The sequence below is a fragment of the Berghia stephanieae genome, chromosome 9 (genome assembly GCF_034508935.2).
Source record: "Berghia stephanieae isolate SIO BIC M18660-M18661 chromosome 9, UCSD_Bste_1.3, whole genome shotgun sequence".
Classification (NCBI taxonomy): Eukaryota; Metazoa; Mollusca; class Gastropoda; order Nudibranchia; family Aeolidiidae; genus Berghia; species Berghia stephanieae.
The window spans coordinates 389,119-416,618 of NC_088368.1; the positions used below are offsets into that span (position 1 = coordinate 389,119).

At 37.6% G+C, this 27,500-nt stretch overlaps 2 protein-coding genes across 3 annotated transcripts in view; one reads left to right on the forward strand and one right to left on the reverse strand.

The window, feature by feature from the left end:
• Positions 1-738, forward strand: part of LOC144979421 (uncharacterized) — a 100,098-nt gene extending 99,360 nt beyond the window's left edge. For both annotated transcript variants that reach the window (XM_078926063.1, XM_078926064.1), the window contains exon 31: positions 1-738. This exon is cut by the window's left edge and continues 1,557 nt beyond it. The gene's annotated coding sequence lies outside the window, so the exon portion shown is untranslated.
• A 10,760-nt stretch (positions 739-11,498) lies between these two features.
• LOC144979422 (protein FAM78B-like) overlaps positions 11,499-27,500 on the reverse strand; it is a 21,872-nt gene continuing 5,870 nt past the window's right edge. Inside the window, exons 3-4 of the mRNA XM_078926065.1 lie at positions 23,641-23,941; positions 11,499-14,614 (exon numbers count right to left, since the gene is read on the reverse strand). Of these exons, the coding sequence (XP_078782191.1) occupies positions 14,348-14,614; positions 23,641-23,941 (568 nt within the window). The 3' untranslated portion in view covers positions 11,499-14,347. The remainder of the gene's footprint in view (positions 14,615-23,640; positions 23,942-27,500) is intronic.

Consider the following 27,500-nt stretch of genomic DNA (forward strand, 5'->3'; position numbering starts at 1 on the left):
ACATTTGATTGATTAATTACAACAACAAATTCAGATATGCAATGGAAATTGTCAGTCTGAACTTAAGATCAAAATTGGAATAAAATAAACGTAAAATGTGATTCTGCATAGAAGTACACATGGTCATCAAAGAATGAGCCAAGATTTCTAACAGTTGCACAGTTTGCTCTCTATCCAAATTTGAGTTGCCTACGAAGTACATTGATGGTACGCTCTAGGAATCGACATCTATTCCCTATTTGAACCAATTCCCTTTTGTTTTACTATTTTTTAGGTGCTTTGATTGTAATTCTAATTCTAGATTATTTTGACTATTCCATTTTCTTCTTTTTACTGGCGCTGATATGACCTAAATGTGTCGCAAGCGCCATAAAAACAAAACAAAAACAAACAAGATGTTGTTGTCATTGAGAATGAAACATAGATAAATGTTGTTGTCCTTTAGAATGAAACATTAATAAATGTTGTTGTCCTTGAGAATGAATCGTCAAAAGATTTTGTCTTAGAAAATGAATCATCAATAAATGTTGTTGTCATTGAGAATGAATCATCAATAAATGTTGTTGTCATTGAGAACGAATCATCAATAAATGTTGTTGTCATTGAGAATGAATCATCAATAAATGTTGTTGTCATTGAGAATGAATCATCAATAAATATTGTTGTCATTGAGAATGAATCATCAATAAATATTGTTGTCATTGAGAATGAATCATCAATAAATGTTGTCATGTGACATTGTTTTGGGTTGGTTTTCTTTCACTTCCAAATAAAGATTGAACACTTTTGGAAAAAATGGTTTATCTTCACTCGAGATCAATCCTGCTGCCTTTGCATGTGCCAGAGGAGGGAGGGAAATGAACTTCAACCTGGCACAAACGACTTCAAGTGGAGATTTATCCAGTTGTTGGGCCCACTGTTGACATGATGAGTCTTTCTAAATGGATTAGAATTAGAAGTGATGGATTGACACTAAGTTTTGATTTTGATCTTGATCAAGCTGGGGTTCCCGATAGCTCAGTTGGTAGAGCACTACCTTCTCTCTGACCTCCCATAGTGGGCAGGGGGTGGGGGTACATACTGTGTCTTCTATCCCCTTACAACTCCCTTCTCTCTGACCTCCCATAGTGGGCAGGGGGGTACATACTGTGTCTTCTATCCCCTTACAACTCCCTTCTCTCTGACCTCCCATAGTGGGCGGGGGGGGGGGGGTACATACTGTGTCTTCTATCCCCTTACAACTCCCTTCTCTCTGACCTCCCATAGTGGGCAGGGGGGGGGGGGGATACATACTGTGTCTTCTATCCCCTTACAACTCCCTTCTCTCTGACCTCCCATAGTGGACAGGGGGGTACATAATGTGTCTTCTATCCCCTTACAACTCCCTTCTCTCTGACCTCCCATAGTGGACAGGGGGGGTACATAATGTGTCTTCTATCCCCTTACAACTCCCTTCTCTCTGACCTCCCATAGTGGGCAGGGGGGTACATAATGTGTCTTCTATCCCCTTATATCTGTTTTCCAACACACTTTCCGTCTTTATCTTGGAATGAGATTACTTGGTTTTGTCCTGGCCCTGGCCTGATGCATAGTTATTGTTTTGGGAGATGATATTTTTTTCCCTTGTAAATCATCTCTCTGTTATGTATTATTATATTTGTTATTTTGAATATATAATGTAAGCATTTGAGTGTATTCCTCTTTGTTGGATCTTGTGCTTGTGTCCGGATGAGACTTATAGGTGATCTCAAACTAAGTAGGTACATTGGTGATATTCTCTTGGAATCTACATCTGATCCCTATTTGTTCCCAGTTCCCCCTTTGTCTTACTTTTTCTTGGGTGCTTTAATTGTAATTCTAGAACTTTTTACTATCCCATTTTCTTCCTTTTTACTGGCGCTGATATAACCTAAATGTGTTGCAAGCGCCGTAAAACCCTTAAAAACAAACAAAAACAAACCCCTCTTCTCCATGAGATCTGGTGGAAAGTACATCGTATTAGACGAGTGCTCTATCCAACAGGTTGAAATTGCTGTGGTCTGTTTAGTGCGATAGAAACCAGGATAAGCTCGGGGCTCCATGGGCCTTCTGGCTCCTATAGATTTGTTTTCAATCTCCCTCTCCACGGTTTGCACAGCTCCTATAGATTTGTTTTCAATCTCCCTCTCCACGGTTTGCACAGCTCCTATAGATTTGTTTTCAATCTCACTCTCCACGGTTTGCACAGCTCCTATAGATTTGTTTTCAATCTCCTTCACGGTTTGCACAGCTCCTATAGATTTGTTTTCAATCTTCTTCTCCACGGTTTGCACAGCTCCTATAGATTTGTTTTCAATCTTCTTCTCCACGGTTTGCACAGCTCCTATAGATTGTTTTCAATCTTCTTCTCCACGGTTTGCACAGCTCCTATAGATTTGTTTTCAATCTTCCTCTTCACGGTTTGCACAGCTCCTATAGATTTGTTTTCAATCTTCTTCTCCACGGTTTGCACAGCTCCTATAGATTTGTTTTCAATCTTCCTCTCCACGGTTTGCACAGCTCCTATAGATTTGTTTTCAATCTTCCTCTTCACGGTTTGCACAGCTCCTATAGATTTGTTTTCAATCTTCTTCTCCACGGTTTGCACAGCTCCTATAGATTTGTTTTCAATCTTCTTCTCCACGGTTTGCACAGCTCCTATAGATTGTTTTCAATCTTCTTCTCCACGGTTTGCACAGCTCCTATAGATTTGTTTTCAATCTTCTTCTCCACGGTTTGCACAGCTCCTATAGATTTGTTTTCAATCTCCTTCTCCACGGTTTGCACAGCTCCTATAGATTTGTTTTCAATCTCCTTCTCCACGGTTTGCACAGCTCCTATAGATTTGTTTTCAATCTCACTCTCCACGGTTTGCACAGCTCCTATAGATTTGTTTTCAATCTCACTCTCCACGGTTTGCACAGCTCCTATAGATTTGTTTTCAATCTCACTCTCCACGGTTTGCACAGCTCCTATAGATTTGTTTTCAATCTCCTCTCCACGGTTTGCACAGCTCCTATAGATTTGTTTTCAATCTCCTCTCCACGGTTTGCACAGCTCCTATAGATTTGTTTTCAATCTCCTCTCCACGGTTTGCACAGCTCCTATAGATTTGTTTTCAATTTCCTCTCCACGGTTTGCACAGCTCCTATAGATTTGTTTTCAATTTTCCTCTTCACGGTTTGCACAGCTCCTATAGATTTGTTTTCAATCTCCTCTCCACGGTTTGCACAGCTCCTATAGATTTGTTTTCAATCTCCTCTTCACGGTTTGCACAGCTCCTATAGATTTGTTTTCAATCTCCTTCCACGGTTTGCACAGCTCCTATAGATTTGTTTTCAATCTCCTCTCCACGGTTTGCACAGCTCCTATAGATTTGTTTTCAATCTCCTCTCCACGGTTTGCACAGCTCCTATAGATTTGTTTCAATCTCCTCTCCAGGTTTGCACAGCTCCTATAGATTTGTTTTCAATCTTCCTCTCCACGGTTTGCACAGCTCCTATAGATTTGTTTTCAATCTCCCTCTCCACGGTTTGCACAGCTCCTATAGATTTGTTTTCAATCTCTTCTCCACGGTTTGCACAGCTCCTATAGATTGTTTTCAATCTCCTTCTCCACGGTTTGCACAGCTCCTATAGATTTGTTTTCAATCTCCTCTCCACGGTTTGCACAGCTCCTATAGATTTGTTTTCAATCTCCCTCTCCACGGTTTGCACAGCTCCTATAGATTTGTTTTCAATCTCCCTCTCCACGGTTTGCACAGCTCCTATAGATTTGTTTTCAATCTCACTCTCCAGGTTTGCACAGCTCCTATAGATTTGTTTTCAATCTCCTCTCCATGGTTTGCACAGCTCCTATAAAAAAAAAAAAAAAAAAAAAGCTCCTATAGATTTGTTTTCAATCTTCTTCCCCCGGTTGCACAGCTCCTATAGATTTGTTTTCAATTCTCCTTCTCAGGTTTGCACAGCTCCTATAGATTTGTTTTCAATCTCCTCCACGGTTTGCACAGCTCCTATAGATTGTTTTCAATCTCCTTCTCACGGTTTGCACAGCTCTATAGATTTGTTTTCAATCTCCTCTCCATGGTTTGCACAGCTCCTATAGATTTGTTTTCATCTCCTTCTCCGGTTTGCACAGCTCCTATAGATTTGTTTTCAATCTCCTCTCCACGGTTTGCACAGCTCCTATAGATTTGTTTTCAATCTCCTTCTCCACGGTTTGCACAGCTCCTATAGATTTGTTTTCAATCTCCTCTCCACGGTTTGCACAGCTCCTATAGATTTGTTTTCAATCTCCTCTCCACGGTTTGCACAGCTCCTATAGATTTGTTTTCAATCTCCTCTCCACGGTTTGCACAGCTCCTATAGATTTGTTTTCAATCTCTCTTCCACGGTTTGCACAGCTCCTATAGATTTGTTTTCAATCTCCTCTCCACGGTTTGCACAGCTCCTATAGATTTGTTTTCAATCTCCTCTCCACGTTTGCACAGCTCCTATAGATTTGTTTTCAATTTTCTCTCACGGTTTGCACAGTCCTATAGATTTGTTTTCAATCTCCTTCTCCACGGTTTGCACAGCTCCTATAGATTGTTTTCAATCTTCCTCTCACGGTTTGCACAGCTCCTATAGATTTGTTTTCAATCTCCCTTCTCCACGGTTTGCACAGTCCTATAGATTGTTTTCAATCTTTCTCACGGTTTGCACAGCTCCTATAGATTTGTTTTCAATCTTCCTCTCCACGGTTTGCACAGCCCTATAGATTTGTTTTCAATCTCCTCTCCACGGTTTGCACAGCTCTATAGATTTGTTTTCAATCTTCCTCTCCACGGTTTGCACAGCTCCTATAGATTTGTTTTCAATCTTCTTCCACGGTTTGCACAGCTCCTATAGATTTGTTTTCAATCTCTCTCCACGGTTTGCACAGCTCCTATAGATTTGTTTTCAATCTTCCTTCCACGGTTTGCACAGCTCCTATAGATTTGTTTTCAATCTCCTTCTCCACGGTTTGCACAGCTCCTATAGATTTGTTTTCAATCTCCTCTCCACGGTTTGCACAGCTCCTATAGATTTGTTTTCAATCTCCTCTCCACGGTTTGCACAGCTCCTATAGATTTGTTTTCAATCTTCCTCTCCACGGTTTGCACAGCTCCTATAGATTTGTTTTCAATCTCCTCTCCACGGTTTGCACAGCTCCTATAGATTTGTTTTCAATCTCCCTCTCCACGGTTTGCACAGCTCCTATAGATTTGTTTTCAATCTCCTCTCCACGGTTTGCACAGCTCCTATAGATTTGTTTTCAATCTCCTCTCCACGGTTTGCACAGCTCCTATAGATTTGTTTTCAATCTCTTCTCCACGTTTGCACAGCTCCTATAGATTTGTTTTCAATCTCCTCTCCACGGTTTGCACAGCTCCTATAGATTTGTTTTCAATCTCCTCTCCACGGTTTGCACAGCTCCTATAGATTTGTTTTCAATCTCCTCTCCACGGTTTGCACAGCTCCTATAGATTTGTTTTCAATCTCTCTCCCGGTTTGCACAGCTCCTATAGATTTGTTTTCAATCTTCTCTCCACGGTTTGCACAGCTCCTATAGATTTGTTTTCAATCTCCTCTCCACGGTTTGCACAGCTCCTATAGATTTGTTTTCAATCTCCTCTCCACGGTTTGCACAGCTCCTATAGATTTGTTTCAATCTCCTCTCCACGGTTTGCACAGCTCCTATAGATTTGTTTCAATCTCCTCTCCACGGTTTGCACAGCTCCTATAATTTGTTTTCAATCTCCTCTCCACGGTTTGCACAGCTCCTATAGATTGTTTTCAATCTCCTTCTCCACGGTTTGCACAGCTCCTATAGATTTGTTTTCAATCTTCTCCACGTTGCACAGCTCCTATAGATTTGTTTCAATCTCCTCTCCACGGTTTGCACAGCTCCTATAGATTTGTTTTCAACTCCTCACGTTTGCACAGCTCCTATAGATTTGTTTCAATCTCCTCTCCAGGTTTGCACAGCTCCTATAGATTGTTTTCAATCTCCTCTCACGGTTTGCACAGCTCCTATAGATTGTTTTCAATCTCCTCTCCACGGTTTGCACAGCTCCTATAGATTTGTTTTCAATCTCCTCTCCACGGTTTGCACAGCTCCTATAGATTTGTTTTCAATCTCCTCTCCACGTTTGCACAGCTCCTATAGATTTGTTTTCAATCTCCTCTCACGGTTTGCACAGCTCCTATAGATTTGTTTTCAATCTCCTCCCACGGTTTGCACAGCTCCTATAGATTGTTTTCATCTCCTCTCCACGGTTTGCACAGCTCCTATAGATTTGTTTTCAATCTCCTCTCCACGGTTTGCACAGCTCCTATAGATTTGTTTTCATCTCCTCTCACGTTTGCACAGCTCCTATAGATTTGTTTTCAATCTCCTCTCCACGTTTGCACAGCTCCTATAGATTTGTTTCAATCTCCTCTCCAGGTTGCACAGCTCCTATAGATTTGTTTTCAATCTCCTCTCCACGGTTTGCACAGCTCCTATAGATTTGTTTTCAATCTCCTCTCCAGGTTTGCACAGCTCCATAGATTTGTTTTCAATCTCCTCTCCACGTTTGCACAGCTCCTAAGATTGTTTTCAATCTCCTCTCCACGGTTTGCACAGCTCCTATAGATTTGTTTTCAATCTCCTCTCCACGGTTGCACAGCTCCTATAGATTGTTTCAATCTCCTCTCCACGGTTTGCACAGCTCCTATAGATTTGTTTTCAATCTCCTCTCCAGGTTTGCACAGCTCCTATAGATTTGTTTCAATCTCCTCTCCACGGTTTGCACAGCTCCTATAGATTTGTTTTCAATCTCCTCTCCACGGTTTGCACAGCTCCTATAGATTTGTTTTCAATCTCCTCTCCACGGTTTGCACAGCTCCTATAGATTTGTTTTCAATCTCCTCTCCACGGTTTGCACAGCTCCTATAGATTTGTTTTCAATCTCCCTCTCCACGTTTGCACAGCTCCTATAGATTTGTTTTCAATCTCCTCTCCACGGTTTGCACAGCTCCTATAGATTTGTTTTCAATCTCCTTCTCCACGGTTTGCACAGCTCCTATAGATTTGTTTTCAATCTCCTCTCCACGGTTTGCACAGCTCCTATAGATTTGTTTTCAATCTCCTCTCCACGGTTTGCACAGCTCCTATAGATTTGTTTTCAATCTTCCTCTCCACGGTTTGCACAGCTCCTATAGATTTGTTTTCAATCTCCTCTCCACGGTTTGCACAGCTCCTATAGATTTGTTTTCAATCTCCTCTCCACGGTTTGCACAGCTCCTATAGATTTGTTTTCATCCTTCACGGTTTCCAGCTCCTTAATTGTTTCATCTCCTCTCCGGTTTGCACAGCTCCTATAGATTTGTTTTCAATCTCCTCTCCACGGTTTGCACAGCTCCTATAGATTTGTTTTCAATCTCCCTCTCCACGTTTGCACAGCTCCTATAGATTTGTTTCAATCTCCTCTCCAGGTTTGCACAGCTCCTATAGATTGTTTTCAATCTCCTCTCCACGGTTGCACACTCCTAAGATTTGTTTCAATCTCCTCTCCCGGTTTGCACAGCTCCTATAGATTGTTTTCATCTCCTCTCCACGGTTTGCACAGCTCTATAGATTTGTTTTCAATCTCCTCTCCACGGTTTGCACAGCCCCTATAGATTGTTTCAATCTCCTCTCCACGGTTGCACAGCTCCTATAGATTTGTTTTCAATCTCCTTCACGGTTTGCACAGCTCCTATAGATTTGTTTTCAATCTCCTTCCACGTTTGCACAGCTCCTATAGATTTGTTTTCAATCTCCTCTCACGGTTTGCACAGCTCCTATAATTTGTTTTCAATCTCCTCTCCGGTTGCACAGCTCCTATAGATTTGTTTTCAATCTCTCTCACGGTTTGCACATCCTATAATTGTTTCAATCTCCTCTCCACGTTTGCACACTCCTATAGATTTGTTTCAATCTCCTCTCAGGTTTGCACAGCTCCTATAGATTTGTTTCAATCTCCTCTCACGTTTGCACAGCTCTATAGATTTGTTTTATCTCCCTCTCCACGGTTTGCACAGCTCTATAGATTTGTTTTCAATCTCCTCCCACGGTTTGCACAGCTCCTATAGATTTGTTTTCAATCTCCCTCTCCACGGTTTGCACAGCTCCTATAGATTTGTTTTCAATCTCCTCTCCGGTTTGCACAGCTCCTATAGATTTGTTTTCAATCTCCCCTCCAGGTTTGCACAGCTCCTATAGATTTGTTTTCAATCTCCTCTCCACGGTTTGCACAGCTCCTATAGATTTGTTTTCAATCTCCCTCTCCACGGTTTGCACAGCTCCTATAGATTTGTTTTCAATTCTCCTCTCCACGGTTTGCACAGCTCCTATAGATTTGTTTTCAATCTTCTTCTCCACGGTTTGCACAGCTCCTATAGATTTGTTTTCAATCTTCCTCTCCATGGTTTGCACAGCTCCTATAGATTTGTTTTCAATCTCACTCTCCACGGTTTGCACAGCTCCTATAGATTTGTTTTCAATCTCCCTCTCCAGGGTTTCCACAGCTCCTATAGATTGTTTTCAATCTCCTTCTCCACGGTTTGCACAGCTCCTATAGATTTGTTTTCAATCTCCCTCTCCACGGTTTGCACAGCTCCTATAGATTTGTTTTCAATCTCCCTCTCCACGGTTTGCACAGCTCCTATAGATTTGTTTTCAATCTTCCTCTCCACGGTTTGCACAGCTCCTATAGATTTGTTTTCAATCTCCCTCTCCATGGTTTGCACAGCTCCTATAGATTTGTTTTCAATCTCACTCTCCACGGTTTGCACAGCTCCTATAGATTTGTTTTCAATCTCCCTCTCCACGGTTTGCACAGCTCCTATAGATTGTTTTCAATCTCCTTCTCCACGGTTTGCACAGCTCCTATAGATTTGTTTTCAATCTCCCTCTCCATGGTTTGCACAGCTCCTATAGATTTGTTTTCAATCTCCCTCTCCACGGTTTGCACAGCTCCTATAGATTTGTTTTCAATCTCCTTCTCCACGGTTTGCACAGCTCCTATAGATTTGTTTTCAATCTCCTTCTCCACGGTTTGCACAGCTCCTATAGATTTGTTTTCAATCTCCCTCTCCACGGTTTGCACAGCTCCTATAGATTTGTTTTCAATCTCCCTCTCCACGGTTTGCACAGCTCCTATAGATTTGTTTTCAATCTCCCTCTCCACGGTTTGCATAGTAACAACTTTTAAAAATAACAATAAAATATTAAACACGAAACATTTTGGACCTAAATCCCTTCTTCAGCCAAAAACACAACATTTCTCCCATCTATCTGGATGTAACATGCTGTATAATGTCTTAACTTTTTGTTGAAGAAGGATTTTGAGCCTGAAACGCTTCAGGTTTATTTTTTTCTTTTTGAAGTTGTTCCATTAATTTTTCTACATTCTACATTTTAAGTGCCAAGAGTCTCATGATTGAGGAAACCGTGTGCTATAACGAGTCCACATTATCATTATATTATTATTGTTATATTTTATTATTATTATTATTTATTATTAATATTATTATATATTATTATTATATATTTATTATTATATTATTATATTAATTATTATTATTATTATTATTATTATTATTATCTATTATTATTATTATTATTATTATTATTATTATTATTATTATTATTATTATTATTATTATTATTATTATTTATTATTATTATTATTCATTATTATTATCATTATATTATTATTATTGTTATTATTATTATTATTATTATTATTATTATTATTATTATTATTATTATTATTATTATTATTATTATTATTATTATTATTATGATTATCATTATTATTATCATTAATGATTATTATTATTATTATTATATTATTATTATTATTATTATTATATATTATTATTATTATTATTATTATTATTATTATTATTATATTATTATTATTATTATTATTATTATTATTATTACTATTATTATTATTATATTATTATTATTATTATTATTTATTATTATTATTATTATTATTATTATTATTATTATTATTATTACTATTATTATTACTACACGACTTTTGATGGTCCACAGCTTGTATCAATTTGGTATTGATTTATCCCAATTGTTCAGAGGAGACCCATTCACATGTGGGATAACTAGGGTTTTCAGTGTGTCCCTGGTGACAGAAGTTTCCTGGTGACGGAAGTATTGTAAAAAATGCAAATACAAAAGAGTGCCTACTGGGCACCTTGTACTTGTGGTGATGAAATGGAATTTTGGTTTCATATGGTGGAGAACGGTGAAGAAACTGATAAAAGATTGAGGATGATTTCAGCTCTGTGTCAACTTGGAAATGTCGAATCTGAAGGTCATGGGTTCGAGTCCTGTGCGGTGCATATTTGAACCCTAGGAAAAGGCTCTTTACTCCTATTCCCTCACTGTACTCAGGTGTAAAATGAGTACCTGGCCATTAACAGTGTTCTCTGTCCAAAACATTTGTAATATCACCTAACAGACGTCATTTCACGTCCTACATGTTAAGTGTTGCTGTTGGCAAGGGACCTCTTTAAAAGCGCTTTGAGCACGTTTAGTTGAGATTGTGCCATATAAGAAAGCTCAGGTTTATTTCCATTTCTTTGTTTTTGTTTTTGAGGGGTTTTATGGCGATTGCAACTCAAAGGGGCCATTTCAGCACCAAGGAAAGCAAGACAGCAGGTTTAGATCAACGGGAGAAGAGAAAAAGTAGATGATAGAAGAAATTTATACTCGGTACCCCCACCCCCTCCCCTTCCTCCCTCCCTCCCCAGTCTGAGGCAAAAATCGCTGTCTCACCTGGACCTTTTGCCGAAAGTGAAAATATATTTATATTATTCCAAACAATATCCAATTTATAAATAAAAACACATGCACGATATAAAAGCCACTTTGACCTTCTGTATGGGTAATTTACTAGAAGAAGAAAAACACCTCATAAAAACTTGTATGACAAAAGTCGCCATACTCCAATGAGTGCTGTGTACAACAACCCAGGATTTTCTACCGCCATTGTGCACAACAGTATACTCAGTCCATGTTAATAGGAAGTGACATTGATACTGATAGTGTTTTTCCCACAATACACTATTCATGATTTGGCCGGTGACATCTTGTTACAAATTTGGCAAAGATGTAACAAAATCTAAATCAAACAAAATGAGATCCAGGCAAACTATTTTATCACAGTAAAGGACAGTTACAACTTGCAGACTTTATAACCAGCCTCAACCGTTACAGACGAGATAACGATGCCTCAGATTATGAACTCTGCAGTTATATGAAACAGCAAAGTTTGCTATTTCACCAAAGTTTTATTTTTTTTTTGTTTGTTTTCTTTTTTTTTTCTTCGGGGGGGGGGGGGGGGGGGGGGGGGGGGGGGACGGGACTACAAATACACAGGGAAGAACGCCAGACACGCCGAGTCCTTTCTAGTTGCTAATTGTTTTATATAACTTGTTTATTTTTCATGTATGCCAGTTGTAAATATTAAAATATTATTATTGGTTGGAGCAGAATCAGAAAAATAAGAGTAAATTATTGTGTAGGAAAAGTAAGAATAGTAATAATAATAATAATTATGAAATAGGGTAAATCACACAGCTTGTAAAAAGAGCTCTGTGAACAATAAAACAATTTAATTTTTTTGTAAGAAAAGTTAGACTTGATATCAAAATAGGCCAATTCTCCACAATAGAGAGACAATGGGAAATGAAATCCAGGACCCCCCCCCCCCCCCCACCCCATTCCCCGTATTTCGCACAGATATCTAAGAGTCATAAAATGGTTGATACACACAATTCTAACTAGTGTGTGCGTGTATTCACTGCACTGTAACGGGAAAGCATTCAAGTGATAAAATACAACACGATCTTTCCAAATTTTATTTGTAGTGAAATGAAGAAGTTAACCAGACGTGTAGAATTTGGACAAAAATGTTCATCATTTCAAAGTTGAAAGTGAACTGTAGGGATACAGGACTGTCATAAATGTTCATGAAAACATTTTGGAATCCACAGGCAACACAGGACACATTTTGTGTGGATTGTGGAATCCAAAGGCAACACAGGACATATTTTGTGTGGATTGTGGAATCCAAAGTCAACACAGGACACATTTTGTGTGGATTGTGGAATCCAAAGGCAACACAGGACACATTTTGTGTGGATTGTGGAATCCAAAGGCAACAGGACATATTTTGTGTGGATTGTGGAATCCAAAGGAAACACAGGACACATTTTGTGTGGATTGTGGAATCCAAAGGCAACACAGGACACATTTTGTGTGGATTGTGGAATCCAAAGGCAACACAGGACACATTTTGTGTGGATTGTGGAATCCAAAGGCAACACTGGACACATTTTGTGTGGATTGTGGAATCCAAAGGCAACACTGGACACATTTTGTGTGATGAGGAAAATGTGAATAAAACTCAATCTCCCCCACATTAAAAAAAACCACATTTTATCGTTTTTAGTTGGAGAGTTTTTAACTTCCAACTTCCAAGACCAAATTATGATTTCGATGACTGACAGTTTATCAATAACTGACTGGAGTGACCGTGACAAGAAATGAAATAAATCCAAACGAACACTTGAAACTTTCATTTCAAAACATATCTGGGAATTTCAACAATGACATTTTTGGATACGGCACAGAGGTAGAATATTTTGAAACTAAAAATAGAATAGTAAAATATTTGAAGAGTAGAAGGGACGTCAAAATTAGAAGAAGAAAAAAACACTTTTTCTATTGATTTAAAAAGGGTTTTTTTTTACATGGGCAATAAAAAAGGTAAAAATATCAAATGAGTATAAAAATAAAACAAGTCTTTTATTTCAAATCAATAGAAAAATCTACTCTAGTTTTGACGCCCCTTTCTACTCCCTACATTATATTTATTATATTTGACTAGTCTAAGGTAAGGGGACAACGTTTGGGGTCAGAACAGAGGACAGAGGAAACAAACTCAAGCCACCAGCCCCATGTTTGGACACACTGATATGCAATTAATTCTAATTCTACAAAAGGAAAGTCAAAAGCGATCTGCCCGATGAGATTTCTCACTAAATTGGGATGAGAAAATATTTCTACACGAAAGCCTGAAAAATAAAATAATAGTAAAAGCAAAGACGTAGCTTGTAGAAATGGTATCACCATTTTATAATAATAGTAAAAGCAAAGACGTAGCTTGTAGAAATGGTATCACCATTTTATAATAATAGTAAAAGCAAAGACGTAGCTTGTAGAAATGGTATCACCATTTTATAATAATAGTAAAAGCAAAGACGTAGCTTGTAGAAATGGTATCACCATTTTATAATAATAGTAAAAGCAAAGACGTAGCTTGTAGAAATGGTATCACCATTTTATCTTTAGGCAGACGATGTCTTTCGACTTCCATTCTAGGCAATTTGCTCTCCTTTTATTTTATAAACATCGTTTTTAAAAATTGGTGTAAAAGTTTACAAAAATATAAAATAAATGGATGTATAAAAAATTGTAGATTGCTAAGTATAAAAATGAACGTTGTAAAAGAGAATTATAAAATGTATAAGCAAGGAATATGTTGTTCTTGTTGTTCTTGTTGTTGATGATGCCTTCATTGCAATAGCTTACAATAGAGTCGTGGGTCAAAGTTTATCTCATAACAACGAAATTGTCCGACATTAAAAACAGTTTTGCTCACAAATTTGTCATTTCAAATATAAATAAATCGAGGTGACCTTCAACTTGTCAAAAATCCCAAAAACCCAAGACTTCCTAAAAGGCTTCTTTAACGTCTCAAGTTTAGAAATTTTCCACAAGTTGAAGGTCATTGTATATTCCTTGATATTTGCCCGAAATTTCATGTTTCAAATATCAATGAATATACAATGACCGTCATCTGTGAACCATTTCTAAACTTGAGACTTTAAACAAGTCTTGGGTGTTAGGATTTTTGACCATTTGAAGGTCATAGAGATGTATTTCTATTTGAAATGACAAATTTAGGAATGACAGAAAAGCCAAATGTTTGACATTTGTACTTCTTGGATTCTTTCCAGACAAATAGAGAATTCTTATTTTCTTTCTATGGAACCTTTGAGGGGTTTCTTTTCTTCCCACACAATGTTAGTTCATACAAATGTTTTAGTGTTGAGTTATGACGAATGTACCGAAAATCAACGGGTTTTTAACATTTTCTACGAGCCTGTAATCAAACTCAGCTGTCGGAGAGATAGACATCATGACAGGCTGGTCAGACAGACCTTGGACATTCCCAGACCAGCAATCACAGTTTGCTCTCACGCTTAGGACTTCGGGCCTGGTTTTTCCAGACAGGTGGGATGACGCAGACGGGCTTTCCCCTCCTGGGATGCCAGACCAGCATCTGGGCTGAGTTGGCGCAGGGAGGGGTGAGGGCGCACCGGGGGATGGGGACGTTGTAGTCCAAGATGATTGGTTGCCGGGGATTCGGGTTGCTGATTAGGGTTGCCCGTTCTCCCAGTGGACTCTTTGGGTCGATGGCAATCTCTAATTGCATGCACCAGGAAATTGTCTGGAAAGGGATGATAAAAACATTTCCCACATTAATAATAATAATAATAATAATAATAATAATAATAATAATAATAATAATAATAATAATAATAATAATAATAATAATAATAATAATAATTTGTATAGCGCCCAATCCCGTTGACAAAACAGCTCTAAGTGCACAAAATTGTAAAACATAATTAAAAACATTTTTGTAGACACACCCATTTATACAAGCACCACACACACACACACACACACACACACACCTTAACAAACACACACACATTCACCAAAACGTGCATATGCATACAGAGACGAAAAATATTTGTTAACATGAATGATTGAATAAAATCATATCAGGACATTTAACATTAATGGCGGATGAAGGGAGATTATAATATCATGTCATGAGAATTTTGATGTAACAAATGTATATCTTATTAAAAGGATGTTTTATTTAATCTAGTGAGTTTCTCATAAGATGAGATTTTAATTTCTTTTTAAAGGATGACTGGGAATCCACAACCCCGCTCCTAACACTGAATGGTAAAGAATTCCAGACAGCGCGAGCAGCATGAATAAATGCACGATCAGCATAGGTCTTAGATCCTTTTTTAGGAACGCATAATCGTGATTGGGAGTTGGATCTTAAAGAGCGTGAGGGAGTGTAAACATTAATCAAATCTGATATATGGGCAGGAGAAGTTTCATTAAGATGATTATAGCACGTTATAGCAATTTTATATGTACAGTGCACTCTCCCGATAACGACATGGCTCGGGACCAGAGGTGCATGTCGTTATCGGGAACATGTCGTTATTCGGAAAATTTCAAGATGGCGGAAAAAGAGGTGTGGCTAGACCCTTAGAATGTACATTAATGTACCAACCATAGTGGGTGATCAGTGATCGGACTTTCCAAACATGTAAAATACACGAAGTGTGTGTGTGTATGTAGTTTTGTTGTGGCAGGCTTCTCCTTTAAAAGTGTGAGTCTTGTTCGGGAGGCAGCGGAAAAACAGGCCTGTTTCATCCGCGTTGAAAACGTCACGAGGTGAATACTCTTTCATCAAACTGGACAGAGTTGTTGTCTTCCATTCATCAACGATTGATGTGTCCACTGAAGCAGATTCGCGCAGGCCACCTTGAACACGATGCCGTGTCGCTGCTTGAATTTCATCAGCCAACCGCTGCTTGCTTGAAAATCTGTTACGCCTAGCCTCTCCGCAATAAGTCGGGCCTGCTCGCGGATAATGGGGCCAGAAGTAGGGGCATTTATTGCTCTTGTTTGTTTAAACCATGTCAACACAGCTTCGTCTACGGTCGCATTCGTTGCAAGGCGTGGTTTCTTGCGCTGAGGTTCATGGCTGCTTGTCTCTATCTTTGTCCTGTTCTTGATTATTGTTGATAAGCTGTTGTGGGGAATCTCGTACTTCTCAGCGATCTGTTTCTTGGTTAATGTCTTTGTGTCCACATCAGCCAGAATTTGCAGCTTGACATCTATAGTCAGTATCTTTCTTTTTCTAATAGCAGCTGTCGACATCTTGGGGTGCGTTATTGTTCTCGGGTGAATACAATCGATTCAGCGGTCAGCGATGTGATGATTGACTCATTCAATGCGCGCCACCCTTTTGTACCGATGACAATAGACACAGGTGTGTTTTCATTGGCTATGAGGTGCCTCTGGTAGGACATTTCATTGGCCGATAACAAAGTGATTTCATTGGCTATGAGGTGCCTCTGGCTCAGAGAATGAAATGAAACTTACCGGAAACAACATTTAGCTATTTTTATTTTTGTATCTAGCAAAGTCACAGCCGATTATTGCTAACTCAATGTCGTTATCCGGAGAGTGGTCTAAAAAGTATGTCATTATTTAGAGAGTTTTATTACTAATAACATATAGTAAAAAAATCGGGACAGGGGGCCAATGTCGTTATCGGGAGAATGTCGTTATTCGGAGAGGTCGTTATCGGGAGAGTGCACTGTAATCCTAAATCTAACAGGGAGCCAATGTAAAGTCCAAAACAAAGGTGTGACATGATCACTTTTTTTTCCTTTTCAAAACTAATTTTGCTGCTTGATTTTGAATGTGCTGCAGTTTGCCGAGGACATTATTTAGTCTTGCATAGATTATCGATATGGCAATGCATGGAAAGGGTCGAGTCAAAGTAAACACCCAGATTTCTAGCTCTGTCAGAAAAAAACGACTTTTTCTTTTTCAATTGTAATAAAAATTTTATACTCACTTTTTATTATTTTTTTAGGATCACACAAAAGAACTTCCGTTTTTTCTACATTCATTTTGAGCCTGTTTATTGTCATCCAGTTTTTCACATCTTCTATTCAAATTTCCAGGTAAAAACCAGGTAATTAACTAATCTAATTCAGACGGATAGACATAGCTATACACCTGGGTGTCGTCAGCGTACATGTGGTAGCTGACCTCATGTTTTCTTATTATTCCTCCCAATGGTTGTGTATAGAGAGTATAAAGGAGCGGGCCTAAAACGGAACCTTGAGGTACTCCATAATTTAAAGTTTGTGGGTTAAATTTGATGTTGTCTGTCAGGACTGATTGTGTACCCCCGTCGATGTAAGACTTAAACCATTCTAAGGCGTTACCTGATACTCCAAATGTCTTCGACAAACGTGTAATTCATATTGAGTGAACTATGGTGTCAAAGGCTGCGCTTAGATCTAACAGCGCTAAGATGGAGATTTTTCGAGCATTAGCAGCACAAAGAACATCATTATTAATTTTATTTAGGGCAGTTTTGGTATTGTGGTGTTGCCTGTGGGCAGATTGATAAAGTTCATAGAGATTATATCAAGTAAATGATTTTTAAGTTGCCTAGCAACAACTTTTTCAAGGATTTTATAAAGAAAGGGTAAATTGGAAACGGGACGAAAATGTTTCAGCTCTTCGCGGGATAGATTTGCTTTTTTTTTAGCAAGGGGGTCCCAATTCCATGCTTAAAAGAATGTGATATAATCCCTGTAGACAGAGATTCGTTTATAATTGACGTAATAAAGGGCAAAAGGATATAAATATGAGAAATGAGTAACGGTGTTGGCATGCATGTCTTTGGAGGTGACGATTTGATTATTTCTTTGACTTCATCCTCTGTAACAGGAGTGAATGAAGAAAACAAGGCATCGCCTTCGAATGTCTAAAAGTAATGTGTTCCGTATGAATTGCTATCTAGTTTCTTTCTAATTGAAGCTACCTTTTCCCGAAAGAAATTTCCGAATACTTCAGGAATATCTCCCGCTGGACCGACGTAGGATATGTGGATTTAGAATTTGTAGTAGACTTTCCAGTCAATGAGTTGGTGAAGGAGAATAACGCCTTTGAAGTGCGACAATCCTTGATCAAAGTGTTGTAATAAGACGACTTTGCTTCTTTGATCTTATGTTTTACGTTCTTGTGATGTGATAGATTTCTTTGTCTACTGTCAGGAGTGATTTTCGCCATTTTCTTTCAGCGCGACGGCGCTCAGGTTTGCTTTCTTTAATCGTTGTTCATCCACGGTGCATATTTTCTATTTGACGACGTGCGTCTTAATGGGGGGCAAGATTGTTATGGATATTTCTCAATTTAGTGTTGGAAGAACCGATCTTGTCTTTGTTGACCATGAATTTTGGAATTATATTTATTAGCTCTTTGCTGAAAATTTCATCGTTTATTCTTTCTCTTGATACGATGGTTCTCATTTCTGGTTTCAATTTTTCTGCATCTACCTCGAAATGATGACAGAATGGTCGGAGATACATTTGTCTGTTACATTTATAATGTAGAGCAAAGTAGTTTTTGTCAGTGATAATCCAATCTAAAGTGTGACCTTTCTTGTGAGTGGGAGAATTAATGTGTTGAACGAGGTTGTGAATATTCATTGTCGACTTTATTTTCTTCACTTTCGAATCCCGTGTGTCGTCGAAATGCATATTAAAATCTCCGACAATGATCGGTTTTGTCCTTTCAGTTTCACTATTTTCAATCAGATCTTCAAACTCGGGTATGAACCCCGAAACCCTCAATCCATTCCTAGAATTTGGTGGAGGTCTATACATACTAATAAATCTGATGGACTGTTCCTTTAGATGGATTTCGCATTCACAACATTCGAATGTTACAACACAAATACCCCCTCCATTTCGCGAACCTCTTGACTTTGACATCGACTGATATCCCGGTGGTGCAAGGTCTGCCACAATGACGTCATCCCCCCTGGGGCGCAGCCACGACTCAATAAAAAACGCAATGTCCGACTCTGTCTCTGTAATAAGATCATTTAGCAATGAGCTCTTGTTTCTCACCGATTAAGCATTTAATATGAGTGCTTTCAGTCGGTTGCAGTGAGACGGAAGTTGTTGACAAAGGTGGTGGTGGGTGAGTATCTATAACTATAAGTGTGGATGGTGGCGAGACCCGCGTTTGTGGCGTATTGGTCGATGTCCATGCATAATTACAACGCCATGGTGGAGATGCTAATCCTGTTGTTGCTGATGACGACAACTATGGTGATGGTGAAAGTGATCACGGTGATGGTGATGTAGTAGATGTGGTGGTCACAAGTGTTGTTGCTGGTGTTGTTGCCGCTGCAGCTGTAGATGAAGATGGCAGTGATGTGGTTTCTGGGGCGCGTTGCTTGTTAATTCTTTTTTTCTCTTTTCTTTCCTTTCCTGCCTCTTTTTCTTACCGATGTTCTCATTTTATTATTGATGAAACCTTTGTCTGTTTTGAGTCTGAGTAAATTGTTGATTTTCAATCTAAAAGGGTTAGGTGTGACAGGAACTCAAGGAATGGTTGTTTGTTTAAGAATAAAAGCGTTCTCCGGTCATATTTTAATATATACAAGGTCGAGGCAAGTGAACATTTGACGATAGAAAATTAAGGGGTGATGAACTCGTAAATATTGGTTTAGAAATATCAGTGATGTGCTCAGTGATGTGCAGGTAGATAAAAGTGGTCGAAATGGAGTGACAACTGTTGACTGAGGTGTGTAGAATAATTAAAATATGTCGATTGTGGAAGTAAAATTTGTAAAATTCAAAGAATGTTTTCAATATTATCTAAAATTTCATCTTATACATACTCTCAAAATGTGTATTACATCAAACACCAGGAATTGATGAATCTCCCCATGCAAATATTAGTCCAAGTAAATGAATATACCATATAAAAATTCCATGTAAATACAGAGCGAGTAAAAAGACAGCTGCCGCCACCAACGCTACACACATATGAAGTTGATGGAGGAGATTATTTGTGGAGTATCTAAGTTGATGGAGGAGATTATTTGTGGAGTATCTAAGTTGATGGAAGAGATTATTTGTGGAGTATCTAAGTTGGTGGAAGAGATTATTTGTGGAGTATCTAAGTTATGTGGAGGAGATTATTTCTGGAGTATCTAAGTTGATGGAAGAGATTATTTGTGAGTATCTAGTGATGGATGATTATTTGTGGAGTATCTAAGTTGGTGGAAGAGATTATTTGTGGAGTATCTAACTTGGTGGAAGAGATTATTTGTGGAGATTATTTGTGGAGTATCTAAGTTGATGAAGAGATTATTTGTGGAGTATCTAAGTTGATGGAAGAGATTATTTGTGGAGTATCTAAGTTGGTGGAGGAGATTATTTGTGGAGTATCTAAGTTGATGGAAGAGATTATTTGTGGAGTATCTAAGTTGATGGAAGAGATTATTTGTGGAGTATCTAAGATCGTGGAGGAGATTATTTGTGGAGTATCTAAGTTGGTGGAAGAGATTATTTGTGGAGTATCTAAGTTGATGGAAGAGATTATTTGTGGAGTATCTAAGTTGATGGAAGAGATTATTTGTGGAGTATCTAAGTTGATGGAAGAGATTATTTGTGGAGTATCTAAGTTGATGGAAGAGATTATTTGTGGAGTATCTAAGTTGATGGAAGAGATTATTTGTGGAGTATCTAAGTTGATGGAGAGATATTTGTGGAGTATCTAAGTTCATGGAAGGATTATTTTGTTGAGTATCTAAGTTGAGGGAAAGAGATTATTTTGTGGATATCTAAGTTCAGGGAAAGAGATTATTTGTGGAGTATCTAAGTTCATGGAAGAGATTATTTGTGGAGTATCTAAGTTGATGGAAGAGATTATTTGTGGAGTATCTAAGTTCATGGAGGAGATTAATTTGGGGATTGGAGTATCTAAGTTCATGGAAGAGATTATTTGTGGAGTATCTAAGTTATGGAGGAGAGTATTGTGATTATTTGTGGAGTATCTAAGGTGATGGAAGAGATTATTTGTGGAGTATCTAAGTTCATGGAGGAGAATTATTTGTGGAGTATCTAAGTTCATGGAAGAGATTATTTGTGGAGTATCTAAGTTATGGAGAGATTATTTGTGGAGTATCTAAGTTGATGGAAGAGATTATTAGTATCTTGGAGTATATCTAAGTTGATGGAAGAGATTATTTGTGGAGTATCTAAGTTGATGGAAGAATTATTTGTGGAGTATCTAAGTTCATGGAGGAGATATTATTTGTGGAGTATCTAAGTTGATGGAAGAGATTTAATTTTGTGAGAGTATCTAAGTTGATGGAAGAGATTATTTGTGGAGTATCTAAGTTGATGGAAGAGATTATTTGTGGAGTATCTAAGTATGGAGGAGTGAGGATTAAGTTGTGGAGGATTATTTTGTGGAGTATCTAAGTTCATGGAGGAGATTATTTGTGGAGTATCTAAGTTGATGGAAGAGATTATTTGTGGAGTATCTAAGTTGATGGAAGAGATATTGTGGATATAGTTGAGAAGATTATGGAGTATCTAAGTTGATGGAAGAGATTATTTTGTGGAGTATCTAAGTTCATGGAGAGATTATTTGGTTGTGGAGATATTCTAAGTTCATGGAGGGATTTTGTGAGTATTAATTGATGGAGATTATTTGTGGAGTATCTAAGTTGATGGAGGAGATTATTTGTGGAGATTATTTGTGGAGTATCTAAGTTGATGGAAGAGATTATTTGTGGAGTATCTAAGTTGGTGGAAGAGATTATTTGTGGAGTATCTAAGATCATGGAGGAGATTATTTGTGGAGTATCTAAGATCATGGAGGAGATTATTTGTGGAGTATCTAAGTTGATGGAAGAGATTATTTGTGGAGTATCTAAGATCATGGAGGAGATTATTTGTGGAGTGTCTAAGATCATGGAGGATATTTGTGGAGATTATTTGTGGAGTATCTACGTTGATGGAAGAGATTATTTGTGGAGTATCTAAGTTGATGGAAGAGATTATTTGTGGAGTATCTAAGTTGATGGAGAGAGATTATTGTGGAGTATCTAAGGTGATGGAAGAGATTATTTGTGTAGTATCTAAGTTGGTGGAGAGATTATTTGTGGAGTAGATTATTTGTGGAGTATCTAAGTTGAGGAAGGAGATTATTTGTGGAGTATCTAAGTTGATGGAGGAGGATTATTTGTGGAGAATATCTTGAGTTGGATGGAAGAGATTATTGTGAGTATCTAGTTGATGGGAGTATGTGGAATTATTTGGATATCAGTGATGAGAGATTATTTGGGAGTATCTAAGTTGATGGAGGAGAGATTTGTGGAGTATCTAAGTTTGAAGATTATTGTGGAGATCAAGGAGAGTTATTTGTGGAGTATCTAAGATATGGAAGAGATAGGATATTAATTTGGGAAGAATTATTTGTGGAGTATCTAAGTGGATTGTGGAAGAGATTATTTGTGAGTATCAAGTTGAGGAATATTGTGGGTCAGTGGAGATATTTGTGGAGTATCTAAGTTGATGGAGGAGATTATTTGTGGAGATTATTTGTGGAGTATCTAAGGTGATGGAAGAGATTATTTGTGTAGTATCTAAGTTGGTGGAAGAGATTATTTGTGGAGTATCTAAGATCATGGAGGAAATTATTTGAGGAGATTATTTGTGGAGTATCTAAGTTGATGGAAGAGATTATTTGTGGAGTATCTAAGTTGATGGAGGAGATTATTTGTGGAGTATCTAAGTTGATGGAGGAGATTATTTGTGGAGTATCTAAGTTCATGGAAGAGATTATTTGTGGAGTATCTAAGTTGATGGAAGAGATTATTTGTGGAGTATCTAAGTTCATGGAAGAGATTATTTGTGGAGTATCTAAGTTGATGGAAGAGATTATTTGTGGAGTATCTAAGTTGATGGAGGAGATTATTTGTGGAGATTATTTGTGGAGTATCTAAGTTGATGGAAGAGATTATTTGTGGAGTATCTAAGTTCATGGAAGAGATTATTTGTGGAGTATCTAAGTTGATGGAAGAGATTATTTGTGGAGTATCTAAGTTGATGGAGGAGATTATTTGTGGAGTATCTAAGTTGATGGAAGAGATTATTTGTGGAGTATCTAAGTTGATGGAAGAGATTATTTGTGGAGTATCTAAGTTGATGGAAGAGATTATTTGTGGAGATTATTTGTGGAGTATCTAAGTTCATGGAGGAGATTATTTGTGGAGTATCTAAGATCATGGAGGAGATTATTTGTGGAGATTATTTGTGGAGTATCTAAGTTCATGGAGGAGATTATCTGTGGAGTATCTAAGTTGATGGAAGAGATTATTTGTGGAGTATCTAAGTTGATGGAAGAGATTATTTGTGGAGTATCTAAGTTGATGGAAGAGATTATTTGTGGAGTATCTAAGTTCATGGAGGAGATTATTTGTGGAGTATCTAAGTTGATGGAAGAGATTATTTGTGGAGTATCTAAGTTGATGGAAGAGATTATTTGTGGAGTATCTAAGTTCATGGAGGAGATTATTTGTGGAGATTATTTGTGGAGTATCTAAGTTGATGGAAGAGATTATTTGTGGAGTATCTAAGTTGATGGAAGAGATTATTTGTGGAGTATCTAAGTTGATGGAGGAGATTATTTGTGGAGATTATTTGTGGAGTATCTAAGTTCATGGAGGAGATTATTTGTGGAGATTATTTGTGGAGTATCTAAGTTGATGGAGGAGCAAAAGAGAATACGTTGTGAAGGTCGGAGGTTGGAGGTGAATCCTGCACGTACCTGCATGACAAAACTCTTCATGGTGACCATATTCCAGGCAACCAACCACACATAGAAGCTCTGGTCCCGTACAATGTGCGTTAGGTTTGGCTCCAGTTGGTGCCGATTAGCCGGGTTTCTCCAAGTCACGTGAGGGTGGAAGTTGTCATTCATATAGACTGTTGCTGTTTGGTATCGATCACAGGGACCTTTGAAAATGACCGTTTCATTTCTGGATCCGTACCAGGGGTAGTGACGACCATCACAGTCTGATATCATTGTCTGCTTGCCAGACGTCAGTTCTGGAAATTCCCAACTTGTGCTGAAAACAGCGAATTTAAAAGTGTTAGTGTTAGTATTACTAATATCTAATGATAACAAAGTGTTAATGTTAGTATTACTAATACCTAATGATAACAAAGTGTTAATGTTAGTATTACTAATACCTAATGATAACAAAGTGTTAATGTTAGTATTCCTGCTCTCAATCTTTCCCTCTACTTAGGCCCAATGACCTCGATTGGATTGCGCTCACAGTGATGTGGGGGAAGTCGTGGCAAACCTTGTGTCAAAACTCCCTGATTAGACAGTCTGCTTTGAAAGCTGTTTCTGGTTCATTTCTTTTTTTTTTTTACTAAGGAGTATAGTTAACATTTTGATAAATGGCCAGGATATGTAGACGTGTCTGATTGAAACCATGAAATCATGTCAGCTTTTATATTTGCCAAAGTTGGAGCCTTAACGAATGGTAGCGTTGTCCAATACAATACAGCTGGGTGCTTCAATGGAGGGCAGCAAACGATATTTAGTCAGTCTTAAACCACCTTTGCATTGACCCCAGAATAATATTCCAGATGATGCAGAGAAGAAAAAATGGCATGGCATCCTTTTAATTAAATATCCAGTATCATCAGCACATGCAAGGATAACAATGATTCTCTGTCCAGAACCCATGGGCCTTTTTCTGCTCGAATTATCAGACGTCCAATATTTATTCGGATGTATATTTACGCTCACCCAGCTCCATACATCTTTGGATGATATCCATATCAAAGTTATCTATGATCCTTTTCCTGCCACGTCGTTCTACACTGGTGATCTCTCTGTCGTATTTCGATAACAATCTTCTCATGGTTGATTGTGAAATTCCAAAACCATTGCCGTCCTCTTTAATGACTTATCGATAGATACTAGAAGACTTCTTTTCGCAGCTTTACGAGAGTGGAACCGATAGAGATTCCGTACCGTATCGTGTTGTTTAAGAGCCTAATATGTTTTTAAAACCTTTAAAGGCCCTGTAAAACGTTCATGCATAGACAAAAATTTGTCAAAGTTATATAAACACTGTTAATTTGACAATATTGAGTATACAATCACTATTTCAAATGATTTAAAGCGATAGATTTCATATCAGTCTTTGGTAATTGCGACATGATGTAGACAATATGCCATAAATAATAAATTCAAAATTTAATACAAACTATCTTTATAATAAGTGGTATGTTTATAACACTTAAAGCGAATTGTTATTATTTGGAAAAAGTACGACGTGAACTCATAATCATTACGTCAGCACAAGATTTTTGGAAATACGATAAATGCATCTCATACTTTGTGGTGCGTAACGTGTTTACATATTTAACAGTGTAAAATATCTAATTTTATGTCAGCTGTTTTAAAGTTTTTTATAGGTCTTTAAGAAGCAAACTTTTTTAATATGGCATCAAAACGGTCCAAAATCTAGAATATTCAGTTAAGACAAATTGATTCAGAGGTTGACACAAATTCTTGCAACTTTTGATAGAGGGACAGCGGAGAAAAACCAGAAAAAAACGCGCCATTAATAAAAAAAATCTGACAATAATAATAAGAACAATAACAATAATAATATCAGCAATAACAATAATAACAACAAGACTAATAATATTATTATCGCTACCACCGTTTCCGTCACTACCATCATCACCATCACTACCACCATCGTTATCATTATCATAATAAAAATAGTAACAATAACAATGAACAGTGAGAGTGAAAATCAACATCAACAGACAAAATTAATGATGGCAACAACAACGGCTGAGACTGTGATCTTCATTGATTACCAATCATATATCTGATGTCACAAGATCCTCACACATTACAAGTAGCGAAAAATAAGAATTGTACATATACATTAATATATTTCTCATATGCGTGTCAAGCTCAAGACATGCTCAATTATAATGACTTACAATCACACACTTTCCTCTATTCACACCCTTCACCTACACACATATCCACCCACCTACACAAATACACACACACACACACACACACAAACACACACACACACACACACCAATTTAGGAAAACAATTGTACAACAAACAGTGAGACAAAAATGAATTCAAAGGATTCAATCATGGCTAATAGACGAAATATTCAAATATGTATCTTATACATTTGTAACAGTAATCACTTAGACAATTAAGTCCTCGTTGTAAACCAGTTCTGGTTTCACTGAATAAAACAATATCATCGGCAAATAAAAGGACAGTTAACAACAATGAGTTAATGTTTACACCTATATTATATCTTCATGCTGTTCAAAGCTTCGTTAATGTCATTTAAAAACATAGAGAAAAGAAACGGAGATAGAGACTGTCCCTGAAGAACCCCATTTGTTGATGTGAAGAAACATTCATCGTGAGGGTCATCGCACGTGTTTGTAGTGGTTTTAACAATTGAGTGATTGATGTAAAGTTTTATTTTACTGTACATATTTTGAAGAATGTTTGTGACTTTACAACTGACTTTGTTCTTGTGTAACTTAAACTACAGAGCCCTTCTATTAGCACTGTCAAAGGCTTGCTTTAAGTCAATAAAAGCACAATATAAGGGCTTAGAGTTGTTTATAAATAATTCTAATAAACCGTGTAAAATAAATATGCAATCGGTTGTTAACTCTTTGTTTTCTAAACCCAAACTGATTTTCTGAGATGATGCTCTAATTCTGCCCTACTACATAATCATAATCTCCAATTTAATATTGTAGTGAAAAGTTTACCAATACAACTTAACAGAGAAATGCCTCAGTAGTTGTCTGGATTATTAATTTCCCCCTTTTTGTATATGGGTATAATTTCACCAACTGCCCATTGTTGGGGAAAGATACCACTGCTAATTACTTTGGTAAAAATCTTTAGTAAAGCTTGACGAAGAGCACTACCACCATGTTTTATAAATTCATTAAGAATTAAATCATATCCCGTACTTTTGTTATTTTTCAAGCTTTTGATACTATACTCTAATTCGTTTATGTTTATATCCCAGTCCGTCCAACCATTCATCATAATGGGCAACGTGACCTTTTTCCCAATTGCTCACGTCACTTTCACCTGAGCCAGGTGGGGATGGAATATGGAATATTGTTTATGGTACGGAAGTGTGTAGTAAAATCACAATCGTCCATGACTAATTTCCCCCTCTTTTTAATTTTATTCCAAAACTGCTTCGGGTTACTGCGGCACAATTCTATCAGGTCGTCTGCTTGCTGTAACCTTTAACCTTGTCCGTTTCGTTCGGCAACATTTCCGATAATCAATTTTTATATTTATCCAATGGATTTTTTTGTTTTCTTGAATATGTTTTTCAAAGTTTTAAATACTTTCGCCATTTCCCTACACTCCCCGTCATACCATCCCCTCGTTTTGGCCCTGACCTGTTACTAAGAGGTTTTCCTACTTGATGAGGTTTGGCAGCAGTCAAAATTAATTCATTTAAGTTAGCGATACTAACATTAATAATCTCATCATCGCCTCCGTCGCTATCAAGTATTTTAAAATTTCAAGCAAGTTGGCAACAAACTCCTCCTTTTTCTCCTCCCTCCACTCCATTCTA